At 39.0% G+C, this 25172-nt stretch overlaps 1 protein-coding gene and 1 pseudogene across 1 annotated transcript; both read right to left on the bottom strand.

The window, feature by feature from the left end:
- Positions 1–760: 760 nt before the first annotated feature.
- On the bottom strand, positions 761–25098 carry LOC126624330 (G-type lectin S-receptor-like serine/threonine-protein kinase At1g11410). Its single transcript, XM_050293399.1, has 8 exons — positions 24947–25098; positions 2714–3858; positions 2477–2614; positions 2151–2356; positions 1849–2059; positions 1534–1768; positions 1304–1451; positions 761–1218 (listed from the first exon to the last, which is right to left on the bottom strand). Exons 1-8 carry the CDS (start codon positions 25078–25080, stop codon positions 922–924), a joined length of 2514 nt encoding a protein of 837 aa, XP_050149356.1. The 5' UTR covers positions 25081–25098; the 3' UTR covers positions 761–921.
- On the bottom strand, positions 19742–21727 carry LOC126624342 (threonine--tRNA ligase, chloroplastic/mitochondrial 2-like; annotated as a pseudogene).
- Positions 25099–25172: the final 74 nt, after the last annotated feature.

Genomic DNA, 25172 nt, shown 5'->3' with positions numbered 1-25172 from the left:
TCCTCCCGCCACTTAGTACTGCAGTCTAGTGGTATTCTTCTTCACTGGTAAGTAAGAGGTTTAGGTTCGATTCGTGCCAAAAGCGAATTTGAACTTCATTGTAAGGCTTAGCTCACTCCCCCACCACCTTAGTATAGATAATGTAAAATCCCACATCGCCTAGGGGAATGGATCCTCTAAGCCTTATATGTATATTCTCATCTCTACCTAGCACGAGGCCTTTTGGGAGCTCATTGGCTTCGGAGTTCATTGGAACTCGAAAGTTAAGTGAGTAGCTCACGAGAGCACTCCCATGATGGGTGACCCACTGAGAAGTTCTCGTGTGAGTTCCCAGAAACAAAACCGTGAGGGCGTGGTTGGGGCCCAAAGCGGACAATATCGTGCTACGGTGATGGGGCGGGCCCGTGATGTAGTGGACCCCAGGTCGGGATGTGACAAATAATATTGTTTGTTCAAAAAAAAAAAACAACCTAATTCATCCTCCCATAATGATGTCAGTAGGATTCCTTATTGTACAAGGAAATAATCTACCAAATCTGAAACAAAATAAGATAATAGCTCTTATTCTCCAAGAATAACCAAAATATTATCTTTTCAAGAATAACCAAAATATTATCTTTTCAAGGAGCCTAAGTTATAACATATAACTAAACCCTAATCCTACTTACATTCCATAACAATCCTTATTAACTGTACTGACCTATTAGCCGTTGGATTAAAGTCTAATATCCAACACACTCTTGCACACATAACAGGGCAATTTAGATGCATCTCACAACTTTGTTGACAGGGTACGATTCGTCCAGAGATGAACCGACAATTTCAAAGGCATTGCCTTTTGTCTCCACAAGGAATTTCGATTTGAGTACAAATACTTGAGAAGTAATGCAAAATCTCTACAAGAGCCGGAAAAGTGCGAACTTAACGAGCTTCAATAACTGTTACTGTTACATCATTTACAGAAGAAGCTTCTTTAGACGTTGAAGAATCCGGACCACTGTTTTTCAAGCTAAACGCTGCCTTTTTCGGATGTGGAAGAGTCGTTTCATTCCCCAACATGAACACAACATCTAGCATGGTTGGCCGGTCTGTTGGGTATTCTTGGACGCACAAAAGCCCAACCTGAATGTATCTCATAACTTCAGGAGTAGAATACGACTGGTTCAATGATGAATCAATTATGTCCAAGACTTTTCCTTCTGTCCACAAGTCCCATATCTGAAACAATTTTGAGCACAATCTTTAGATAATTGGACTACTCAATAGTTAGATTCATCATCTAAAAAATTATTTGTTTACTTACTATTCCAACCAAATTCAGAGGTGAGTTTTCAAATTGGAAGTTGTTCTTCCTTCCACTAATGATCTCTAGTGCCAAGACTCCAAAGCTAAACACATCGGATTTTGTGGAATATAACCCATCCATAGCATACTCTGGTGACATGTAACCGCTGCAATCACACAATATTAGTAAAAAAAAAAAAAATTGGTTCTACTGGAAATTTTTTTTTTCAAGGGAGAGGAGACAATTACTAGGTGCCAACAACTTTATTCGTGTTTGCGTCAATTTGGTCATCCCCGAACATCCTTGCTATGCCAAAATCTGATATTTTTGGGTTCATTGAACCATCTAGTAAAACATTGCTTGCTTTCAAATCCCTATGAATTATTTTTAGTCTCGAATCTTGATGAAGATATAGGACGCCTCGAGCAATCCCAATGATAATTTGAAATCTTTTTCTCCAATCTAACGACTTTCTGTTTTTATCTGAACACAACACATAAAAGCTTCTATTAGCTACAAGTTTAGGATTTCTTAATTTCAGCATGTATTCATAGATTGCATACCGAAAAGGCATAAGTCCAAGCTGCGATTCGGCATGTATTCGTAGATTAGCATCCTCTCTTCTTTATGTATGCAGCAACCCAAAAGCCTCACAAGATTTCTATGCTGAAGCTTTGCAATAAGCATTACTTCGTTCTTGAATTCGTCTATGCCTTGTCCTGAATTTCTCGATAATCTTTTAACAGCTATTTCCTGTCCATCAGCTAGACATCCCTGAAATCATGGTGCAGACTCGAAAATCTTAATAACACAGATGCCGAAGCCACACAATGCTGAGATACTCAAAATGTTCTAGGGGAATTACCTTATATACCGTGCCGAAGCCACCATGTCCAAGTATGTTAGCAGAAGAGAAGTTTTCTGTGGCTGCAACCACGGTGGTTAAATCGAAAAAAGGTAAATCTGTTTCTCCTCTGTGTTCATCAACCTCATCTTTTATTGGCAAATCTTCATAGCTTCGTACACCAGAAGTAGTGGGATCATTCACAAATTTGGGTTGTCCTCCTCTCCCTGTTTCAGTTCCATTGAAATTTCAGGCTATAATTTCCAAGATGAAAGAAAATGAAACTTGAGCCGAAATAAAGCTGCAAAACAAATTTAAGATGAAAGAAGAGGAAACTTTTCGTATACCTTTCATGCTCCTTTTCCTGAACCAACATAGAACTGCGAGGATGAGCATTGATGCGACAGAAATTGACACTACCAATATAATAGCCAGTCGCCTTTTCCCAGAAAAATATCCTCCTACTGACTTGTTTTTATACTGAGCTGAAATTTAAAAAAAAAAAGAAAAATTTATGCAAGAGTGCCATGAATGGTATGAAGTTGAAGCATGTAGTTGAGGCAATTTCTTAGAAAATAAGGTACCAAAAACTACTGCATCTGCACGAACGTACAAATCTTGCCCGCCTTCTGTGAACTGCTTAGTATCCATCAAATCTCTATACCATGTCATGCATCCAGTCCCTCCATTCGTCACATCTTCAATCGCGTATGCCAAGCACGTGCAGTTCTTCAAGCACTCCTCCTCGCACGCTTCCAAACTCAAATTCTTCTCCAATTTTATGGAGGAAGTGTCTGGAACCTCTACATTTTTCATCTTCACAAACCCCTCGCCACTCCTGCACATGGACCGCGAACCCTGCCGCCTCTTGCACCCACCTCTCCCATCTTTCGAATCCCAATCCTGCGGTGATATTGGTTCATATCCGGGGTAGCATGTGCAGTTGAATCCACTTTCAGTAAGATTGCAATTGCCAAATTTACCACACTTGCCGTAGCTGTTACAGTCATTATATTGCGACGACCAAAGCACAACCCACTGCTGCCTCTGCCATACTTGGAGGTTGAATGTTCCCGGATAGTCTACTGTGTACACTGAGTAAATTGAAGGGTCGAGAGCAGTCCACTGCGAAGTAATTTCATCTTTGTTGTTTACAAAATTGATCTTAAACACATCCTTCGGCACGGCAGGTATCCCACTCCATTGAATCCCGTTCCACTGTCCTGACCTCCACAATTTAGCCTCAATCTTGTACAAGATCAACTGAGGCGATCCATACGGATCAATTCTCAATGAAACATTCCCTGTCCCAGGATCATTTTCCGAGTTCCAACTCGTGAGGAACCGGTTTATGCCACTTCTTCTGTCCAACCCCATTTTTGTTTTCGGAAGAAGAATATTTGTAGGGTGATCAGTGCTCTGCCAAAAAACATCCCGGCTGCCTTGTTGAGCCAAAACAAGGTTTCCTGAATCAAGAATTTGCGCAAAAATATTATCGTTGCTTGCTGATGATATCGAAACATTTGTTGACCACAGAGGAATAAAGCCTTCGCTAGTATCGGCTTGCAGCACTAGGTTTCCATCAGAACCTATTGAAAGAACTCCTGAGCTGCCATTGATGGGATTATCTCTGTTGGCTACCCACACAACCATGTCTTTCGAGAAATTGTACCAGATTCCAACATAGCTGTTGGTTGACATTTTGGGACTAAAGAATCCCAGGACAAAGGTCTCATTCTTGGACACCAATAAATCACCGTCTCGGAAGGGTTGATCAAATTTTATGGTGTCCAAGGGTTGATCAAATTTTATGGTGTCCAAGGAAGAGCAGAGATGGAGAAGGAGAAGCTGAAGAACTAAAACATTCAGCAGACCTTTCACAAAATCCATTATTGCAGAACAAGGGTTTGCGAAGCACTACTGATTGCTTACTAAATATATTAATATATTGATTAAGTAATCTTGTAAGTTGTAATTATTTTTTTGTTTTTTATTTTTTTCATTGATGCAACGTGAACCTTCCCGCAATTTCCAGTCATTGATGCAACAGTGAACTCACCTGCGACTCCCAATTATACACCGCAGTTTGAAATTTCCACTTCATTAATTCTGACCGCCCCAGTTGTTTGAAATTTCCACTTCATTAATTCTGACCGCCCCAGTTGTATAAAGTAGATCGATAGACATTGTGAATGTGTCACACATCATTTGCGGAATTTTCTCCTTCAGTACTGGGTGATGGGTCTCCTCTGCAATAACATGATGGTTGTTTTGGTGAAAGGGCCGCTGCTTCATTAACTAGCATGCAAACAACCGCCGACATTGTTGGCCGGTCAGTGGCATACTATTGCACACATAAGATAGCAATTTGGATGCATCTCACAACTTCTTTGACGGGTACGATTCACCAAGAGATGAATCAATTATTTCCAGGGCATCGCGTTCTCTCCACAAGTTTCATACCTAAAAGAACTTGCATACTAGTTTTTATCACAAATAATCCCTGAAATAGACTCACCCAATTAAGATGTTCCTTGAAATTGAAAATTTGATAAATGTGACGTTTGAAAATAGTTGTTGCAAATCAATGTGTTCATTCTGTCACGATTTTATAAAAACTTTTGTTATATGCTGATATGATACATAACTGGGTCGCACAACTCTAATTAAATATTAAAGTGCAAATTAAAAATAGGGAATTGTTATTAGAATTTCAAAAATCTCATTCTACACTCCAAACTTTTTATATTAGGAAAAAAAAATACACTTGTGAGGAGTGTAAAATGAGATTTTTGGAGTACCAATAACACTTTCCTTAAAAATATTATAACAAAAAACAATTTTGTTTTTATATTTAAAAACTTAAAAAGTAAAAAAAAAACAAACAAACAAACAAACAAACAAGGAAGACTATGATCTCTCTCTCCATTCACCGACCCTCCATCTCTTCTCCCCGCTCGTTCTATTTTCTTTCTCGCAATCCCGCAAAGCGTTTTCCCCAATCTAAAAGCATTCTTCATGTTTCATCTTGATCGTAAAGCACGAAGATGGTGACTAAGAGGATGCTAAAATGCCTCTGTGAATTTTTTTCGTTTCTGGAAAAGTAGATTGCAGTGACGAAGTTTTTTAGAAAAAAAAAATGAATTCGTACTTCCTTAGTTTCAAGTGACAAGTGAAGAAATTAAAAGCAAGAATAAGACAGTACAAAAAATGAAAGAGTTGTCCAAACTTTTTTGGAAAGTATTCGTAGATTTATTTTCTTCGCCTTGCAGCAACCAAAAATCTTGACAGAAAGGGGTATTTTTGGTCATTTCCCATAGATGGCAAGGCCTCCACGATCTCTGTTAATGGCTAATATAGTTGTCCTCGTTTGAAACCCAAACGATAGTTCGCTCTAGAATTTTTTGTTTTACCAAACTCCGACATAGTGGTTTGAAGAATTTCTGGGGCTGAAGAACCCGATTGGATTTTCCTGCTAGAGACTAGTACCTTGCCGTCTTTAATGGGTTGATTTTGAGTAATGTGTCTGGGGTAAAAATGCAAGGTGGGAGAAGTACAAGAAAGATAAGCAACATAATACTGACTTCATTAGCTGCCACAGTAGAACTCACAGTTTTACCTACTTCATGAGAATTCTAAACTTGTTAATTAGCCAATGGATGATCTTAAAATGAAGCTGTTTGATTTTTCTAAAGAATTGCACAAAGCCATTTATACACCGTTGACTGTTTCATTCCAATAATTTATGGTTAGTTGAACTTCATTTCAGAGAATTGATTTCTGTACGTAGACATGCACATTGCTCCATCCTCCACCTTTTATATACACGCCTGAGATTATCCGTAGCATACTTGAATTAGGAATACTAGGAATTAAAAGGTCCGCCAAATTTGAAAAAGTCCAAGCTTTTGTGTGAAGGCATGCATGCATCAACCAAAAAGCCACAAGAAGTCGCCTTTTTAAAATAAAATAAAAAATTATGAGCTCTAACATCAATAAGGTTGTCTAGCATAGAGTAAAACTGAGTGCTCTAACATTTTAGAATTCATACAGTCAACTCTACTTAATGGATAAAGCTTGATTGTTGTTTGTTTAACATCAACAAGGTTCGCTTTGCTTGGAGAATCTTCATTTTCAAAGCATGGTAAATTTGGTTCACCCTTTCTTCACACAGTAACAAATTACATGCGCTTAATATTATCATTTGCAAGATACTACTATTACATATATCTTGTGGAACATTTTCGATATCCTAGGTCTTTTTTTAGCGAGCTTCTATTTCTATACATGTCACCTTCAGTATTCGTTGATGGATCTCCACTATTACAATTCCTCCTCAACAAAAAATGCAGGTTGTTTTTATAGAAAACCTTAATGTATATTTCATTGTATGAAAACAATTACAAGATTAAGCATAAATAGAAGAATAATCGGGAAAGAGAGAGGAGAGTAGGGGACAATGGCAGCTAAGCAAGCATGAGAGTATGATGACCTCCACACTCTCTAACACAAGCTTTACAGCTATTAACAAGCTTTACACCGAAGAGGGAATAACACAGCTTACTAAACCCTAGCTAAACACAGCTTTACAGCTATTAGGGTTTAAAGAATATTCAATAATATTCAATACTCCCCCTCAAGCTGGATCGAGAGATTTTCTGGATCCAAGCTTGAAGAGAATACGATCAAGTTGAGAAGAAGGAAGGGGCTTGGTGAACACATCGGCTAGTTGATCACTGGAGCGAACAAATACAGTTTGTAACAGCTTGGACTGGACTTGGTTGCGGATGAAATGACAGTCAAACTCGATATGCTTTGTTCGTTCATGAAAGACAGGGTTGGCAGCAATATGCATCGCTGCTTGATTGTTACAGTGGAGGAGAATTGGCTTGGAAGAGATGATGTCAAGATCATGTAGCAAACTCTTTAGCCAAATTAGTTCGCATGCAGTAGATGCCATTGCACAGTACTCAGCTTCTGCGCTGGACCGAGCTACAACAGATTGCTTTTTGCTCTTCCACGTGACGAGGTTACCACCTACAAGAGTGCAGTAACCAGTTGTGGACTTGCGATCGAGGACGTTGCCTGCCCAATCAGAGTCTGTGTATCCTTCAATGGTGAAGTGTCCGTTGTTTTGCATGAAAATCCCAGTAGACATTGAGCTTTTTAAGTATCGAAGGATCCTTTTAACTAGTTGCAGATGATGAGATGTGGGGGAATGCATGAACTGGCTGACAAAGCTAACAGCATAAGCAATGTCAGGTCGAGTTATAGTCAAATAGATAAGTTTTCCTACCAACCTTTGATACTCCGATGCATTTTCAAGCTGGATGCCTGAGGTTTCATGCTTGAAATTTGTTGGTAGAGGTGTTTTAGCAGGTTTGCAATGCATCATATTGGCTTCTTCTAAAAGATCGAGAACGTACTTTTGTTGATTTAGAAACAACCCCGTTGGAGATTGATCCATTTCGATTCCGAGAAAGTATCTAAGTCTGCCGAGATCTTTGATTGAGAATGTTGAATGTAAGGTGGCTTGAGAGCATTGATTTCTTCTGGATTATCTCCGGTGACAATGAGATCATCAACATAAACAAGTACCACCAATCTTCCATGTGTGCCAAGCCTAGTGAACATTGAAGAATCCGCATTGCTTCGTTTAAAACCAGATGACATAAGGACAGAGCTTAGTTTTGAGTACCAAGCCCTTGGAGATTGCTTGAGACCGTAGATGGCCTTGTGAAGCTTGCATACTACTCCTTGTTCCTTCTCTCGTTCATGACCAGGTGGTAGGCGCATGTACACTTCTTCTTCCAACTCTCCATGAAGAAAAACGTTTTTTACATCCATTTGATGTAGAGACCATTGTGAATTGATAGCCACCGAAAGAAGAACTCTAACTGTGTTCATCTTTGCCACCGGGGCAAAGGTTTCTTTGTAATCTACCTCGTAGGTTTGCGTGAAGCCCCTTGCAACTAACCTTGCCTTGTGCCACTGGATGGTTCCATCTGAGTTAAATTTTGTCTTGTAAATCCATCTTGCCCCAACCACACGTTGATCTTTTGGCAGAGAAACAATGCTCCAAGTTTTAGTTTCTTCGAGTGCCTTCAGTTCCTCAAGCATAGCACATCTCCATACAGGAGATTGGTTTGCCTCTTCGAAGGATCGAGGCTCCGAGTGTTGAGATAACTTAGTGACAAATGCTGCATGAGATGGGGAGGTCTTGCTATGGTAAACCATTTGTCCAATAGGATATCTAGGCATGTAGATTTCAAAATCATTAAGCCTGGCTGGAGGTTGTCTGTTTTGAGAAGGATTCCTTCGTGGAGGAGTAGGTTGAGTAGGTTGTTCAAGGGGGTCTCTCCTTTCGTGGAGGACTTCTTCATTATTTGCTTCCATATTTTCATTGGCTGGCTCTATCTCAATTGCTTCATTGTGCGGTGTTGACAGCCTTGGATCATCAACGAGAGGAGTGGGAAACACTTCATATGAGAGCTCCCCCTGAGGTTCATCATCATGCTTCTGAAAGAAGAAGTGTGTCTCATCAAATCGTACATCCCTGGATACAAACACCTTTCTAGTCTTAGAATCATAACATTTGTATCCCTTTTGGGAAGTTGAGTAGCCTACGAATGCACACTTGATAGCCCTTGGATCAAGTTTATCTCGGTGAATAGTTTGAATATGCACATAGCACACACATCCAAACACACGGAGATGACTTATGTCAATATCTCTCCCCTTGAGAATTTGACAAGGAGATTTAAACTTCAAGATTCTGCTAGGAAGTCGATTTATGATGTATGCAGCGGTTTGTATAGCTTGAGACCAGAACTTCTTTGGAAGATTTGCTTGTAACATTAGTGATCATGTTTTCTCAAGCAAATCACGGTTCTTCCTTTTTGAAATGCCATTTTGTTGTGGTGTTCCTACACAACTAGTTTGTTGCAAGATTCCATGCTCACTTAAGTAAGTTGTCATGATTTTGGAAGTATACTCAGAGCCATTATCAGACCTTAAGATGCCAATATTAGAGTTAAAATGATTTTGAACTAAGTTATGAAAATTTTTGAAACACTGGAAAGCTTCGTGCTTGAATTTAAGTAAATACACAAAGGTAGTTCTAGAGAAATCATCAATGAAAGATATAAAGAATCTGTAGCCATCAAAAGACTCTAAGGTTGCAGGTCCCCAAATGTCGGAATGGACAATTTCAAAAACTTTGGTAGCTTTAGAGAGAGAATGGGGAAAGGGTAACCTGGTGGACTTAGATTTTTGACAAACTTCACAATCTGAAATCTCTTTACAGAAACTAGGAAAAATAAAAGACATAACATGGGAAGAAGGATGAGCTAATCTCATGTGCCACAGCTGCTCCTTGTTTACTGTGTTTGAGTTTACGTAGAAACCTTTTGGAAAACTTGAAGAGAAGTTGACATAGTACATTCCATTGAGGAAGAAACCTTTACCAATCGTTTCCTTCGAAACTCGGTCCTGGAAAATCACACAGTGAGTGGAAAAAATTGCAAGACAATTTAGCAATTGTGTTATTCTTCTTACTGACAGCAACTTGAAAGGAAAGGAAGGGACATGCATGACAAGGGATTCCTTTTTACTTGAGAAGATTTTGAGTTTTCCTATGCCTACTATACGAACTTTGGTGCCATTAGCTACGGAGACAAAAGAAGGAGTGGAGAAGTTTTGAAAATCATTTAGTAAAGATGCATCGTTAGTCATGTGATCAGAAGCTCCTGAGTCGACTATCCAAAAACCACGGCTACTACTAAGATCCAATGCAGTGGAAATAGTTGCAACAATACCTGGCACATCATTTTGTGACATTGAGCTTGATTGTTCGAGGAAGCCAGCAAACTTGCCGAGCATGGCTGCGGGATTTTCATGATTTGTTGTTCCTTGTTTCTGTTGCAAGAAGTTAGCAAATTCATTTATGAGAGTAATGGGACTAGAAGAAGAGTTCATCACATTTTTGGAGACATTGTCGCAAACAAGGTTTCCTTAAGGAGTGTAGGCAAGCTTCATTTGGTTTCTTGGTGCTCTTCCATCATCATTGAACTTGGGTTTAAGTTCTGGATGAAGAATCCAGCACTTTTCTTTTATGTGTCCAATGCCTGGACGACCTATTTTCACACAGTGAGAACACTTTAAGTCTGGTCGTTTTCCCTTGTATGGTTTGGATGAGGTGAAGGCTCTTGCTTCTGATGGCCTAAGATCTGATTCTCCAACGACAATGACTGCATTCATGACCTTCTTCCTTATTTCTTCGCGTTGAATAACGTTGCAGACCATCTAGAAGGTGGGAAGTTCATGTGTCATCAAGAGATGACTTTTAAGGTCCTCATATTCTGGTCCGATGCTGGCAAGCAACTGGAACACTTTGTCTTCTTCAGCACGCTTTAAAAGAATGGTTGTGTCCGTGGTATGAGGTCTGTAGAGATCCAATTCATTCCATTTGGCCTTCAAGTTGCCAAGATGTTGAACAAAAGAGAGATTTCCCTGTTGTAATTCTGTAAGATCTTTCTTCAGCTGGAAGACTCGCGCAGCATTGTTTAGATCTCCATACATGTCTCGTACAGAAATCCAAAGGTGGTGAGATGATACTGAATAACTGAAAATCTCAGCCATCTTTGGTTCCATAGAATTCAACAGCCAAGACATGATAAGTTGATCTTGGGACACCCATGCTGCATAATTTTGTGAAGTTGTTTCGGGCATGATATCATCCTTTTGAATGAACTGGAGCTTTCCATGTCCTCCAAGAGCGAGAGAAATAGCTCGTGACCAAGGCAGATAGTTGAATTCGTTTAGGAGCACTGAGCTCAAACGTTGAATTGGGTTGGTATCCATAGTTTCGTTATTTGAAACTTTCTCTGATGATGTTGCCATAATGGCTTTAACTGGTTTGAATTTGGTAGGATTTCGGAAGAACATAGATGCAGGTCCACGAGGGATCACTGCTCTGATACCATATAGAAAACCTTAATGTATATTTCATTGTATGAAAACAGTTACAAGATTAAGCATAAATAGAAGAATAATCGGGAAAGAGAGAGGAGAGTAGGGGACAATGGCAGCTAAGCAAGTCAGCTAAGCAAGCATGAGAGTATGATGACCTCCACACTCTCTAACACAAGCTTTGCACCGAAAAGGGAATAACACAGCTCACTAAACCCTAGCTAAACACAGCTTTTACAGCTATTAGGGTTTAAAAAATATTCAATAATATTCGATAGTTTTGGAAAACAACCAAAGACATGGTTGGCCGGTGATCAAGCAGCATACTCTTGAACACACAAGAGGGCAATTTGTATGCATTTCAAAACTTCGTTGACACGGTACGCTTCGCTCATGGATGAATCAACGATTTCCAAGGCATTGCCTTCTATATATCCACAAGTTTTAAGTACCTAAAACAGTATTGGAAAAGTCAACCAAGCATGAATAAAGAAGGGGATAAAATTGTGGGAAAATCATTGTTTGCAAATAGGCTATTGTTGGCCGGGCAGTGGCATACTTTTGCACACATAAGAGCGCAATTTGGATACATCTCACAACTTAGTTGACAGGGTACTATTCGCCCAGAGATGAATCGACAATTTCTAAGGCATCGCCTTCTCTCCACAAGTTTCATACCAAAAAAGTGGTCCAAACTTTTTTGGAACGTATTCGTAGATTATAGCATCTTTTCTTCGTCTTGAACGCAGCAACCAAAAATCTTGACATAAAGGGGTATTTTTGGCCATTTCCCATAGATGGCAAGGCCTCCACGATCTCTATTAATGGCTAATATAGTTGTCCTCGTTTGAAACCCATCGTTCGGGAATTTTTTGTTTTACCAAACTCCGACATAGCGGTTTGAAGAATTTCTGGGGCTGAAGAACCCGATTGGATTTTCCTGCTAGAGACTAATACTTTGCCGTCTTTCAGGCCTTCTCCAACCCTTGGCTAAAACTCAAATTTCCACTTTGATTCCCCCCCCCCCCCCAAAACTCAACCCAACCCAAATGCTAAAATGTGGCCTAGAACTCAACCCATCAAATTAGACTTAAAATTCAAATGGAAGCCAAATTTAGCCCAGGATTTAACCTAGGATTAGTAGGGCTGACCCACAATATATGTATATTTTATTTTATTTTATATTTATAAATTCATTGAATTCAACAGTTAAGATCTAATTTGATGAAATTCAACGATACAAAAAATTATTTAACGATCCAAATTTAAATCTAACGGCTAAAGTAATTAAAAAAAATCTTTCATTTGTTTCACATTTTTTCATAGTGTTTAACGAGTTTCATAGTGTCGGTTAGTGATTTTTCAGTATTTGTCAGAATCTAAATATTTTTAGGTTAAAATGTTCATAAAATTAAATTAAGATAGTTTACTTAATTTTTTATTTTAAAAAGTTACTTTAAGAAAAAAAATTAGTCTAAATTCATTCTTTAATAATCTGGGGTTAAAATTTTAGGTCAGAAGGGTTGAAGCAGAAAAACTATTTATGAGTTAAAACCTAAATTCTCTGGGCAAAAAAATTTAGATTTTAGGCCAAGGGTTGGAGATAGTCTAATGGTTTGGTTTGGAGTAATATGTCTAGGTAAAAATGCAAGGTGGGAGAAGTACAAGAAAGATGAGCAACATAATACTGACTTCATTAGCTGCCACCGTAGAACTCAAAGTTTTAACTACTTCATGAGAATTCTAAGCTTGTTAATTAGCCAATGGATGATCTTAAAATAAAGTTGTTTGATTTTTCTAAAAAAATTGCACACGGCCATTTATACACCGTTCACTGTCTCATTCCAATAATTTATGGTTAGTTGAACTTCATTTCAGAGAATTGATTTCTGTACGTAGACATGCACGTTGCTCCATCCTCCACCTTTTATATACACGCCTGAGATTGACTGTAGCATACTTGAATTAGGAATACTGGGAATTAAAAGCTCCGCCAAATTTGAAAAAGTCCAAGCTTTTGTGTGAAGGCATGCATGCATCAACCAAAAAGCCACAAGAAGTCGCCTTTTTAAAAAATAAAAAATAAAAATCATGAGCTCTAACATCGATAAGGCTATCTAACATAAGACTTAAGAGTAAAACTGGATGCAGTGACATTTTAGAATTCATACAGACAACTCCACTTAATTGGATAAAGCTTGATTGTTGTTTGTTTAACATCAACAAGGTTCACTTTGCTTGGAGAATCTTCATTTTCAAAGCATGGTAAATTTGGTTCACCCTTTCTTCACACAGTTACAAATTATCTGCAGTATCTTGTGACCAAAAGGAATTGGTATGCTACACTGATGCTGACTTAGGTGGATGCATTGATGATAGAATGTCTACAAATGGATACATTTTCTTACTGTGTGGTGGTGCTGTCTCATGAAGGAGCAAGAAACAAACTACAAGGGCAGTATCTACTATGGAGTCTGAATATATTGGCTGTTTTGAGGCATTGAAACAGTGTAATTGGATGAAAAACTTAATTTATGAGATGAAGATTGTGAGAACACTAGTAGAAAAAACACTTTGCGCGACGAAAACTTGCGCGACGCAGAAAAATTCGTCGCGCAAAGTGTGTTTGCGCGATGCTAAACACAAAACGTCGCGCAAACGGCTTTTGCACGACGGCACTTTGCGCGACGAAGACCTACGTCGCGCAAACCAGTTTTGCGCGACGTAGGTCTTCGTCGCACAAAGTGCCGTCGCGCAAATCAAACTTAAAGTTTATTTATACTTTCATTAAGTATAACATAAGATTTTGTGGTATCCACTTGTGTAAACATGTCATCTTCCTCGGTACGAATTGAAATTTCTTTCACCTTCATTATTGGAGTTGTTTGATGAGCCTCGTTCATTGCCATAAGAATTAGTGCCTCTGCCATTCAAATATATTCCTCTACCTCGTCCGCCTCTTCCACCTCTTCCATGTCCGAAGCGTTGATTAGGGCTCGAAGCTTGATTGCCATTGCCTCCCGTAGTTGCAACTTGAGACTTGAGTGCTTGATCCGGTTGAGTAGCAGGAGGATCCCTCAAATTAATTTTGATATCATGTGCCTCCAATTTTCCTTGTACCTCTTCCATAGAAAAAGTTGAAATATCATTTTACTCTTCGATGGCAGCCACAACATAATCGAATTTCGCGGGCAAGCTATGGAGAATTTTCTCAACAATTCTTGCATCTTCGAGAATCTCCCTATTTGAAGCCATTTGATTAACGACTGAGGTAACTCTGATAAAGTAGTATTTGATTGTCTCATCTTCTTTCATCTCCAACTTTTCAAATTCTTTCCTTAAAGATTGTAGACGAACCTTCTTTACCTTCTTCTTACCTCTGTAGGCATTCTCGATCATATCCCATGCTTGCTTTGCATTCTCGACTTTCGCAACTCTTTCATATACTTGCATCTCAATGGTTTGATAGATGTGGAAGAGTGCCTTGCTGTCCTTCTTTCGGTTTTCCCTCAAAGTATTCATCTGTGCTTGAGTTAACCCAGCTTCGTTATCCGTCTCTTCGTAGCCTATTTCAACAATATTCCATAGCTCCAAAGCCTTCAACAACACCTTCATATTGTTGCTCCAGTAGTCGTAATTATCACCACCAAATCGAGGAATTAGTGAAGCCAAGTTGTGACCATTTGCATTTGCATTCGCCATATTGACCAAACTTCAACCTGGCTCTTGTACCAATTTGTAGGAGGAAGAGGGATAGAGAAATGTAGGAGAGCGGAGAGGTTTTTAAAACTTGAAAAAACTTCTAATTTCTGATTTCTTTTTCTCACACAAAACTCATTACACTACATGGCTTTTATAGCCACTACAATACATCATCATTTATTTAGGTAATTATAAGGTTCTTTGAACATTGAAACATCTAGAGAAATCATGATTAACTCTAGAAATTCCAAACATCACAACTCTAGAACTTCTATCCTTTCTTATCCCTGATTTATGACTTTTTCTTGTAACTGAAATTTGGGTTAACCTTCCAACAAGACAGAGAAGCCGAACATGGGAAAAGCAGTATCCAATCAGGAGGCTTCAATTGAAATTCTTGATGCATAAAAATTAAACCTAAATACAATCAATTAGGGGCTTCAATCAAACCAATTCCGAATTCAAAATAAAATTTTCTAGTAGTCATCGTCCTCAGATTCCATCATTGTCCAACCACAAAAACCTAACGGCGGCCGAAGAACCACAGAACCAAGAGTAAAAAAGGGAGTGCGGGAGAGAGAAGCAGCCAAAATACAGAGAAGATGGCAAGAGAGGAGAAATGGAAAGCAGACAAACAAAAAGCAACATGGGTGCTAGCCAATTTCCCAAACCCCACTTCTGCTAAAGCTACATGCTATTGATTATGATTAAAAAATAAATTAATCAGATCATTAATCGCTAATAAATAATGGGTTATGCTTGTTTTCATGAATTCAGGCTCAAAATATTAACTGTAAATCCAAATTTTGAAATTTAATTGCTTTATCTCCTTACCCGATAAAGCCAGACGATTACTGATCACTAAGCATACAATTCTTGAAAACTACTGAAATCAAAACAACAACTTCCACTCAATTTCGCAGCAATAGAAAGATCAAGCCAAACCCTCCATCAAAGCCCTGGCCGTTCGATTTGGCGTAGATCGATGGAGGAGAGAAGGCCTCCGACGCCGTCTGAGTGGCAAAAGCGTCGTCTACGACAGAGCCGTGGAAGATTGGGGAATCGATGGTGGAGTCCTTGAGCGACTCGGAGTCGAAGAAGGAGTCAAATCGCTAGGAGGAGAGTCGGGGGTCGTAGCCCAGGTAACCGTCGTGCAGGTGTGTTGAGGGTTCTTGAGTTAATTGAAACATTAAACGTGCAACTGCTTTACAAACCTGAGAGTGTTGTGCGGAAGCGTCAAATATGAAACCAATATACTACAACGGCAAAATATGACAAGACAAATAATCCAAAACACAAGGATTTATACTGGTTCGGCGTAAGCCTACGTCCAGTTCCGAGACGGCGAGGAAATTCCACTAATATCAAAAGGAGATTACAAATAGAGTTTTAACTCTCAAACCCAAATCTCACATACACCCAATAGCTCTCACTAAAACAAAGAACAAATGGAGAAGATGGAAACATATACCAAATTCCTTCTCTCCCAAAAGCCACAAAATGTAGCACAAATATCTTTGATTTAGTGATCACTAACAAAAGGGGATTACAAACAAATGGGAAGGAACATCACTGTTTCAAACGGGAGAGCCGAACACTCTCCCTGGTATGGCTCTCATCTGATGCCACTCCCTCCTCATCTCCCACATTCGGATGCAACATTTATCCATACAAAAGCATCCAATAAAAAAATCCAAAGTAAAGGAATAATCATTCCTTTACAAACATCATCATGACATTTCTTTTTCTTTTCAACAAACATCATCATTGGTCTTCTCATAATGATGTTCCCTCATTTTTTATTATATGTTTTTGGCCACTTGGCCACTAATTTGGCCATTATCCAACAATCTCCACCTTGGCCAAATTCCGAAAACATCACAGAGAATCGAATCAACAATCACTATAAGCACCCAAAGTACAAACTAAAGACAACAGGAACTAAATCAAATTCCCCAAACTTTAGGTACTCTAATGATCTCCACCTCGACTCAAATTGTACCAACGCCAACAAAAGTAGATCATTTCTTTACCGTCTTCTCCAAATTTGCAAACCATAAGTGCCTTGATCAAAACAAAAGTGATTCAAACGAAGAACTGAAATTCTTCAATATCACCGACAAAAGATCAAGCACACCATACCAAAGTTGGACATACAACGAACTCCACCTGCTCACAAACACCATGGTCTAAAACTGCACCAATAGACTCATTCACATAGCATGGCATATTCTCCAAGTCAAAACTGATTACAAATTTGGCAACAAGGTCTAACATACCACATACAAAACCTTTCACCCAAATTCAGATCCTATGAATATCAATATTATGCCCTTCACTCAAGTTTACCATCATCACATGAGCACCAACATGACAACCAAAAATTTCAAATTCAAATAATCAGTAGGAGATCCAAAACCATACCTCAACTGGGGTCTTCAAGAAAACTAATTGCAGATGATGGAGACCAACAAACCAAATAGCAGTGGCAAACAAATCCAACCAAATGTCCATAAACCAAACAAAGTTAGAAAGCATATAACTTGCCTTCTACAAGAGGGTTCCACACAAATGTTCTGCAGTGCATGTGGTGTATCCAAAATAGTGTGATGTCTCACTATCCAAACCTTTGCAGAACTCAACAAATTGGCCCTCACAAACTCCTCCAATGTTTCCATCAACTTGCTCCAAAGGCAACTAGTGGGAGTGAAGAAAAACTTCTCTACCGTTGAAAAAATGCCAAAGAGAAGAAAACTTAGCCTTAGCCTTTTTCCCTTTTCTTTCAGCCAACAACATCATTTGTCATCTTGATGTCCTTCTACCAAAACAAATGCCGAAAGAAAAAGAACCAACATTTTCTTTTCAATTTTCAACTGCTTCTACTTTTTCTCCTTTCCACTCAACTTGTCGACAACAGCCCACAAACACCTCCGGTGCAACGATGACCAACGGAAAATCCACCAAAAGCAGTACACTACAACTGCAGCCGTCGAACACCAACACTTCAACAACATCGACAACAACATTGCAGCAGACACGCTGTTTCAGAAACCATTCTCCAATCTGCGAGCTCAGTGACTGCAGCATAGTCCCTTACTATCCTTCTTCAACGCCACGCATTTTGCAGCCAAACTCTGCATCTCCAATTGACCAAATGCCAAAGTCATTCCTCCTGTCATATTTTTTCAAAAAAACATATTTCACTGTCATTCGAAGATTTCATAGACATATAGTACAAAGCCTCCAAGTCGAAACCCGAAGCTCTTATACCACTTGTTGTGCGGAAGCATCAAATATGAAACCAATATACTACAACGGCAAAATATGACAAGACAAATAATCCAAAACACAAGGATTTATACTGGTTCGGCGTAAGCCTACGTCCAGTTCCGAGACGGCGAGGAAATTCCACTAATATCAAAAGGAGATTACAAATAGAGTTTTAACTCTCAAACCCAAATCTCACATACACCCAATAGCTCTCACTAAAACAAAGAACAAATGGAGAAGATGGAAACATATACCAAATTCCTTCTCTCCCAAAAGCCACAAAATGTAGCACAAATATCTTTGATTTAGTGATCACTAACAAAAGGGGATTACAAACAAATGGGAAGGAGCAGCACTGTTTCAAACGGAAGAGCCGAACACTCTCCCTGGTATGGCTCTCATCTGATGCCACTCCCTCCTCATCTTCCACATTTGGATGCAACATTTATCCATACAAAAGCATCCAATAAAAAAATCCAAAGTAAAGGAATAATCATTCCTTTACAAACATCATTATGACATTTCTTTTTCTTTTCAACAAACATCATCATTGGTCTTCTCATAATGATGTTCCCTCATTTTTTATTATATGCTTTTGGCCACTTGGCCACTAATTTGGCCATTATCCAACAGAGAGTCAGTAACTGGTAAAACATGAGCTTGTACTGGCGAAAGCCATAATGGAAAATCCCCGGTATAATGCTCTATAAGGACCCCAAAAAATCGCTCCAATGACTCAAGAACAGCTCTATGAATCATGATAGGCCGCTTCTTTTCAGAGTTTGAGTCAGCATATGTTAAGTCAAAACGCTGTGGTAGGTTAAAATCAACCAAATCCATGTAATTCGCTCAATTCAAAAAAAAGATCAAGCAATTTAAAATAACTATAATAAGTGGCTTTAGTCTATCAAACAAATCCATGTAATTCGCTCAATTCAAAAAAAAGATGCTCAAATCTCCAATGAACATTTTACAAACTTATACGGAGATAGACGGAGAGACTACCGATTAAAAAACAAAGCACACATTAGAATTATCCCGTCATGAGTTCAGGATTAACCTGTATGGTTGAGCACGGCCACTTCCTTCCAAGGGCATCCTCAATCTTAAGATCAATCTTTGGACCATAAAAGGCACCACCACCTTCATCAATTTGATAGCTCCAACCTTTATCATCCAAAGCATCTCTTAAGGGCAGATGTTGATTTTACCCATATATCATCAACTCCAACAACTTTCTCTGGCCTCGTAGAGAGATTGACCTCATATTTGTTGAAGCCAAATTGCAACAAAAGTTCTTCGGTAAGATCTAGGACACCCCTAATTTCAGCTTTGATCTGATCTTCTCGACAAAATATGTAGGCATCATCGTGCAACAGGTACCGAGGTTAAACAAAAAAAAAAAACACTTCATACACCTAGGATTATAGACTAACAGTTTGCAAATACTAACACCATACCTGAGTAAAACCTCTTACACAAAAATACCATACAAGCTTCCAGATAATTCGTATCTATATACGGTTTCCAACTCAGCAACTCGAATAGGAAATTCATGATATGAGTGAGGCTTCCTTTTGTAAACCAGGATATGATAGGGGCAGTTCATCGGTCGAAAGCTGATAAAGTTCATCCTCAACATTCATTTGATCATACATATTCTCCTTGTAGTAATCCAGATGACCACTTAGGTTCGCCTTTGCAACATGTGGAGTATAAGCAGATCGTAACCACGTTCTATGTGGATCTTTTTCCACAAATCTTCCATTACATGCCTCACAATAGCAACCTTTGGATGCCAGAACACTAAACCCCCACCAGCATAATTCTGTGAAAATTCAATAATGAAGATGTTCAATGCAAGAATCCTCATAAAGGTCGTACCCAGTGGACAAGGCTCCCGCTTGTTCAATGCAAGAATCCTCATAATTACAAATAATTTGATTTCTAACTGATAAATCTGTGTAAAAAACAGAAAGATATTCAGGGCAACTCTGAGTACCCGTATAGAAAACAGGTCAAGAAGTTGACCAAGGCACCAGCAATAGACTCAAGTTCGACAGCTTTTCTGTTAATATTTCCAGTTTTTTCAACATGGGGCCCCGCACATAGGTCCCACCATTCATCACCTAAGAAGAATTCGGCATACTATGAGGAATTATGACATAAAGACAGTCTAATATGACAGGATGCTAGTTCAAAACACAATCAAATCCCAGTACAAGCATGCATATGTATAAACATAAGTATAATTTGGTTAGCTTGACCAAAAGGTTCCTCCCACCTTCAAATTAGTCTCCTTCATCACCTTCCATGCTATATTGAGGCTGAAAATGTGAAACCCTTACCAATATGATATATGGTAATGGGATCTTCTTTAATACTATCCAAAATTTCCAATTTGTGTGGTTCGTTGAGAGTGGTTATTCTTTTGTGAGCTTCATCTCTTGAAACTTCTTCTCTTATGAGTGGTAAGTTTCTACCAATGATGCGATCCTACAAATCACAAAAGAAATGTTCATGAATAGTTTTCAATAGTTTCATGGTTCCAAAACTTTGATACAAACATGATAACTTATACAGAAATTCCACTTACCATCTCCTTCTTGATTCTCTTCAACTCTTTGTCCATCAAGGGCTCCATATCAAAATCATAATAGAACCCATTTTCTATATGGACCAATTGTTACTTTTGCATCCAGGAAGAGCTTTTGAACAGCCATGGCCATCACGTGTGCACACTGCAGTCAAACACATATAAATAGTTCATCACCATAACAGCGGAAAAGGCGCCATTAATACCAAACTACAAGGAAATTCAGAAAAAAATGAACATAGCTCGACCTCAACACTTTATCAAAAGACAGAAACCCATGTATCTTCTCACATTCCCAAAAACAGGATGAAAATTTTCACAGCTTATCTACTGCTGTACACCCATTTTTCCATGTCCTATTCGATCAAATTTCAAATTACCGAAAAGTTATGTTCTTATTTTCTTCATCCTCACTTCCTCATTCTTCACAACAGAATCATGTGACAAATAGTAACGTAGATTGAAAATAGTTGATTAAAAGCATCAAACTTTCAAAAAGGGAAGCTCATAAGAATCTAAAAATTCAAAAAATTCAACAGGAAAGCACCTCCTACTTTAATTTAACATAACACAATCATAAATCCAATCCAAAGCAATGAAATTTCAATAAATACCGTGTGTCGAATTCTGATGAGGCTTTCAGAGGACTCGTTGGTTGGAAGCACGACTTTCTCAAGCTTATCAGCTACCTCCATCTGGGGGCATCCTTCAATTTGTCGTCTTGGGTCGCGACCTGAGCCTCCGTGGCCATCGCCGAGGAGGTGGAGACTCCATTTCTACCGCCATAGAGGGACAGAGCCCTGAACTCGGAGTTCAGTGGCGAAGCGCAGTGTTTAACTGGGGAAAGCAAAGAAGTGGTCTTTAGGAGAGGGATTGAGAGGAAGGAAGAAGAAGTGGCCATTGCCATTCTCTGAAGGATTACCATCTGGTTTGTGTTTGGATTTCAGAATTATGATTGGGTTCGTATGCAACGGTGGAGGGTGAGTGAGAGTGGCGTTCGTGACTTCGTTTCTGGTGGCGGTTTATCTTTCGGTTTTTGTCCCATCCCCCTCATTACACATCGATGATCAACGCGTGGATCGAAAAATCGAAAATTTCGCCAAATACCCAAAACCCTCTCCGAAGCCCAGTGGCAATTTTGCAAATAACGTTAAATCAGGGGGCAGAGAGACTCAGTGGCAATTTCGTAAATAAGTTGAAATCTACGCCAAAATTGCACAGTGCCACCTCCCCCTTCTTTAGACTAAAGTAATATAATTGCCTTCAGTTCCGCGAGATGACTATTAAAATCATTAAAAAAAATAAGAGAATAGATAAACATAAAATTACAGTATATTGTGTGAAGTGTAATAACATATGAGGACATTTGAGTCCATTCTCAACGAAACATTCCCCGTCCCAGGATCATTGTCCGAGTTCCAACACGTGAGGAACCGGTTTATGCCACTTCTTCTGTCCAACCCGACTTTCATATTCGGAAGGAAGAATATTAGTAGGGTGATCAGTGCTCTGCCAAAACACATCCTGGCTGCCAGCCAAAACAAGGTTTCCTAAATCAAGAATTTGCGCAAAAATATTATCGTTGCTCTCTGATGATATCGAAAAATTTGTTGACCATAGAGGAATAAGGCCTTGGCTAGTATTGGCTTGCAGCACTAGGTTTCCATCAGAACCTATTGAGAGAACTCCTGACCTGCCATTGATGGGATTATCTCTGTTGGCCACCCACACAACCAAGTCTTCCGAAAATTTGTACCAAATTCCGACATAGCGGTAGGTAGATGTTTTGGGACTTAATGTTAAGCAATATGCAGATGGAGAAACAGAGAGATCACAGAGGAAAAAGAAGAAGGGATCAGTGAGAATTTAGAAAGGAAGAAAAAAAGAATTGCACTGATATTTTCTTGATTAATTCAATGGTTACAATGATATGCTTATTATATAGATGAGTGCTAGGCTAACCACCTTAACCGACTCACTCCCTTACCAACAATCCTAACTAATTATTATAACAGTCACATTCCTAACTGCCTTATATACTCTAACATCCCCCCGCAAGCTCATGGTGGTTCAAGCATGAGATAGTTACAATTAGAGAGTATAGGATTTGGTCACTGTTGCACACATACCCTGCAATAAGAAACCTCCTAGCATCTGGAGCTTGTATGTTACCATTATACCGTGTATACCATAGTACCCAAATCAGCATAGACTCGGTGCCCCCACCCTTATCAGAAATTCGCATATGGTAGCCTAACTGAATATCAAATATACTTCCACCATTGCATAACTGAAGTACATAAAATCCCCAGAACTCATGTACAACAATTTGAGTAGGAACACCAATTTTCGTCTTATAGTCAGCATCAAAATGATATTTCTGCGAACAAATGGTATGTGATCTGCTAATTTGTGAACTTTCTGCACCAACAGAACTAGGTGGCTGCTCCTCGGTTGCAAAGGATCTTAAATGACTCAAACCTAACAGTGCATAGTGATCTTGTTCTTTACCTTCGCCACCAGATTTCTTCTTACCTTGGCTGCTGGACTAATCAAATGATGATACAGAAGTCTGTTCCTTGTTATTAACCACATTCTCATCTTCAACTGCTGTCTTTTCCTCCACATACCTTGTTCGGGACAAACTGTGATAGTTCTTCCAATCCAACTGTTGTTCTTGTTCTTGTTTTAGTTCTTGTTCTTGTTCTTGTTCTTTGAAGCTTCTTTCTGAGAAGTTTCTGTAATAATTGTCTGAAGGCTGGCGCATGAAGTTTGGAGGATCAAGAAAGCTTGCCTGAGGTTGTTTGCCGTGTTGGGCAAAATCTGGAGGCTCGAGAAAACTTAATTGAGGCTGTGTACCATGTTGACCAATTCTAGCCCACCAATGACTCCGCATTGGATGTGCGGAAGTACCAGGGTCATGATGCTGAAGTACACTCTCTCGGTGGAAAGGTGCTGATGTAGAAGCCCCCATATTAGACTGTGAACGATCATCATAGCGTTGAGCCCAAATATCTTCAAATTTCAGTTGATTATCTACAAAGTTGGTTGGATTCCAATCAGCAGAATAATCCACAATGGCTTCCTCAGCAAGCAATTGTGCACGAAAGTCCTTGAGTGAAATAATACTTTCACGCCCTCTGAGTACACATTTAAATGTGTTGTATTTTGGAGGGAGTCCATTCAGCGCAAAGACCATAAAGTCTTCATCAGGAAATGTAACACCAAGAATAGAAAGTCTATCCATTGCTTCTTTAAGCCGTCGAAGATATTAGGAAACAGAATCAGATCCTTTCTTCATGTTGTACATATCAGTCTTTAACTTGATGATACTAGTTCTTATGACTGGTAAGAAAAATTTGTCTTGAAGACGAACCCACATCTTTTGAGAACTCTTGCTACCAATCACATAAGAAATTGCAGATGAAGAAAGGGTTGCAGTAAGTAACAACATCAAAGCATGATCATGCATTTTCCACACTTTAAATTCATCTAATTCTGGTCTGGCAGATGATTCAAATGTGATTACATAATGTGTAGATGTTGCCGCATCCTGAGGAGGACAAGGATTCGATCCATCAATGAATCCCCTAATGCCATGACCTTGTAGCATCATCTTCATCAGAAAATGCCACTGCAAGTAGTTAGTCTCATCTAATTTTACACAAGTAGAGGAAGAAACTGACGTAATTAACGATACAATTGGGGAGTGCAAAAGTTGCAATTGTGCAGCGGTAACCATAACTTTTGTTGTAGAAATGAACAACCCAGATAGAGATTTAGAAGAGAAACCCCAAATTTGTTGCTGACAAATCAAACTGGTTGATCAGTTTTCTTTGAGAACAAAGAGAAAACACCTTGTGTGCACAACTTTGTTGAATGTAGAATGCAGAAATGGGTAGTCGGAGATGCCCAAAAAAACAGAGAAGACATACCCAATATCTTCTGGTCAATCAGAAACTGAAAGGATCGAAGAAGCTGATCAAGCTTTAACGGCTCTTGATACCATGTTAAGCAATATGCAGAAGGAGAAACAGATAGATCACAGAGGAAAAAGAAGAAGGAATCAGAGAGAATTTAGAGAGGAAGAAACAAAGAATTGCACTGATATTTTCTTGATTAATTCAATGGTTACAATGATATGCTTACTATATAGATGAGTGCTAGGCTAACCACCTTAACCGACTCACTCCTTTACCAACAATCCTAACTAATTATTCTAACAGTCATATTCCTAACTGCTTTATATACTCTAACACTTAAGAATCCCAGGACAAAGGTCTCATTCTTGGACACTAAGAAATCACCGTCTCTGACGGGTTGATCAAATTTTATGGTGTCCGAGGAAGAGCAGAGCTGGAGAAGGAGGAGCTGAAGAACTAAAACATTCAGCAGACCTTTCACAAAATGCATTATTGCATAACAAAGGTTTGCCAACCATTACTGATTGCTTACTAAATGTATTAATATATTGATTAAGTAATCTTGTAAGTTGTAATTATTAT

Source organism: Malus sylvestris, chromosome 5 (assembly GCF_916048215.2).
Source record: "Malus sylvestris chromosome 5, drMalSylv7.2, whole genome shotgun sequence".
Lineage (NCBI taxonomy): Eukaryota > Viridiplantae > Streptophyta > Magnoliopsida > Rosales > Rosaceae > Malus > Malus sylvestris.
The sequence above is the reverse complement of the archived record's forward strand: the minus strand, read 5'-3'. Positions and strand labels throughout refer to the sequence as shown.

Bases quoted from the DNA above. Each gene is read 5' to 3' on its own strand.
- LOC126624330 (XM_050293399.1), bottom strand. From the start codon at position 25,080: ATGCATTTTGTGAAAGGTCTGCTGAATGTTTTAGTTCTTCAGCTCCTC. The intron at 2,615-2,713 runs GTACCTTATTTT...TTTAAATTTCAG, and splicing joins TGCAGATGCAGTAGTTTTTG to CTCAGTATAAAAACAAGTCA. The intron at 1,769-1,848 runs GTATGCAATCTA...TGTTGTGTTCAG, and splicing joins CTTGGACTTATGCCTTTTCG to ATAAAAACAGAAAGTCGTTA.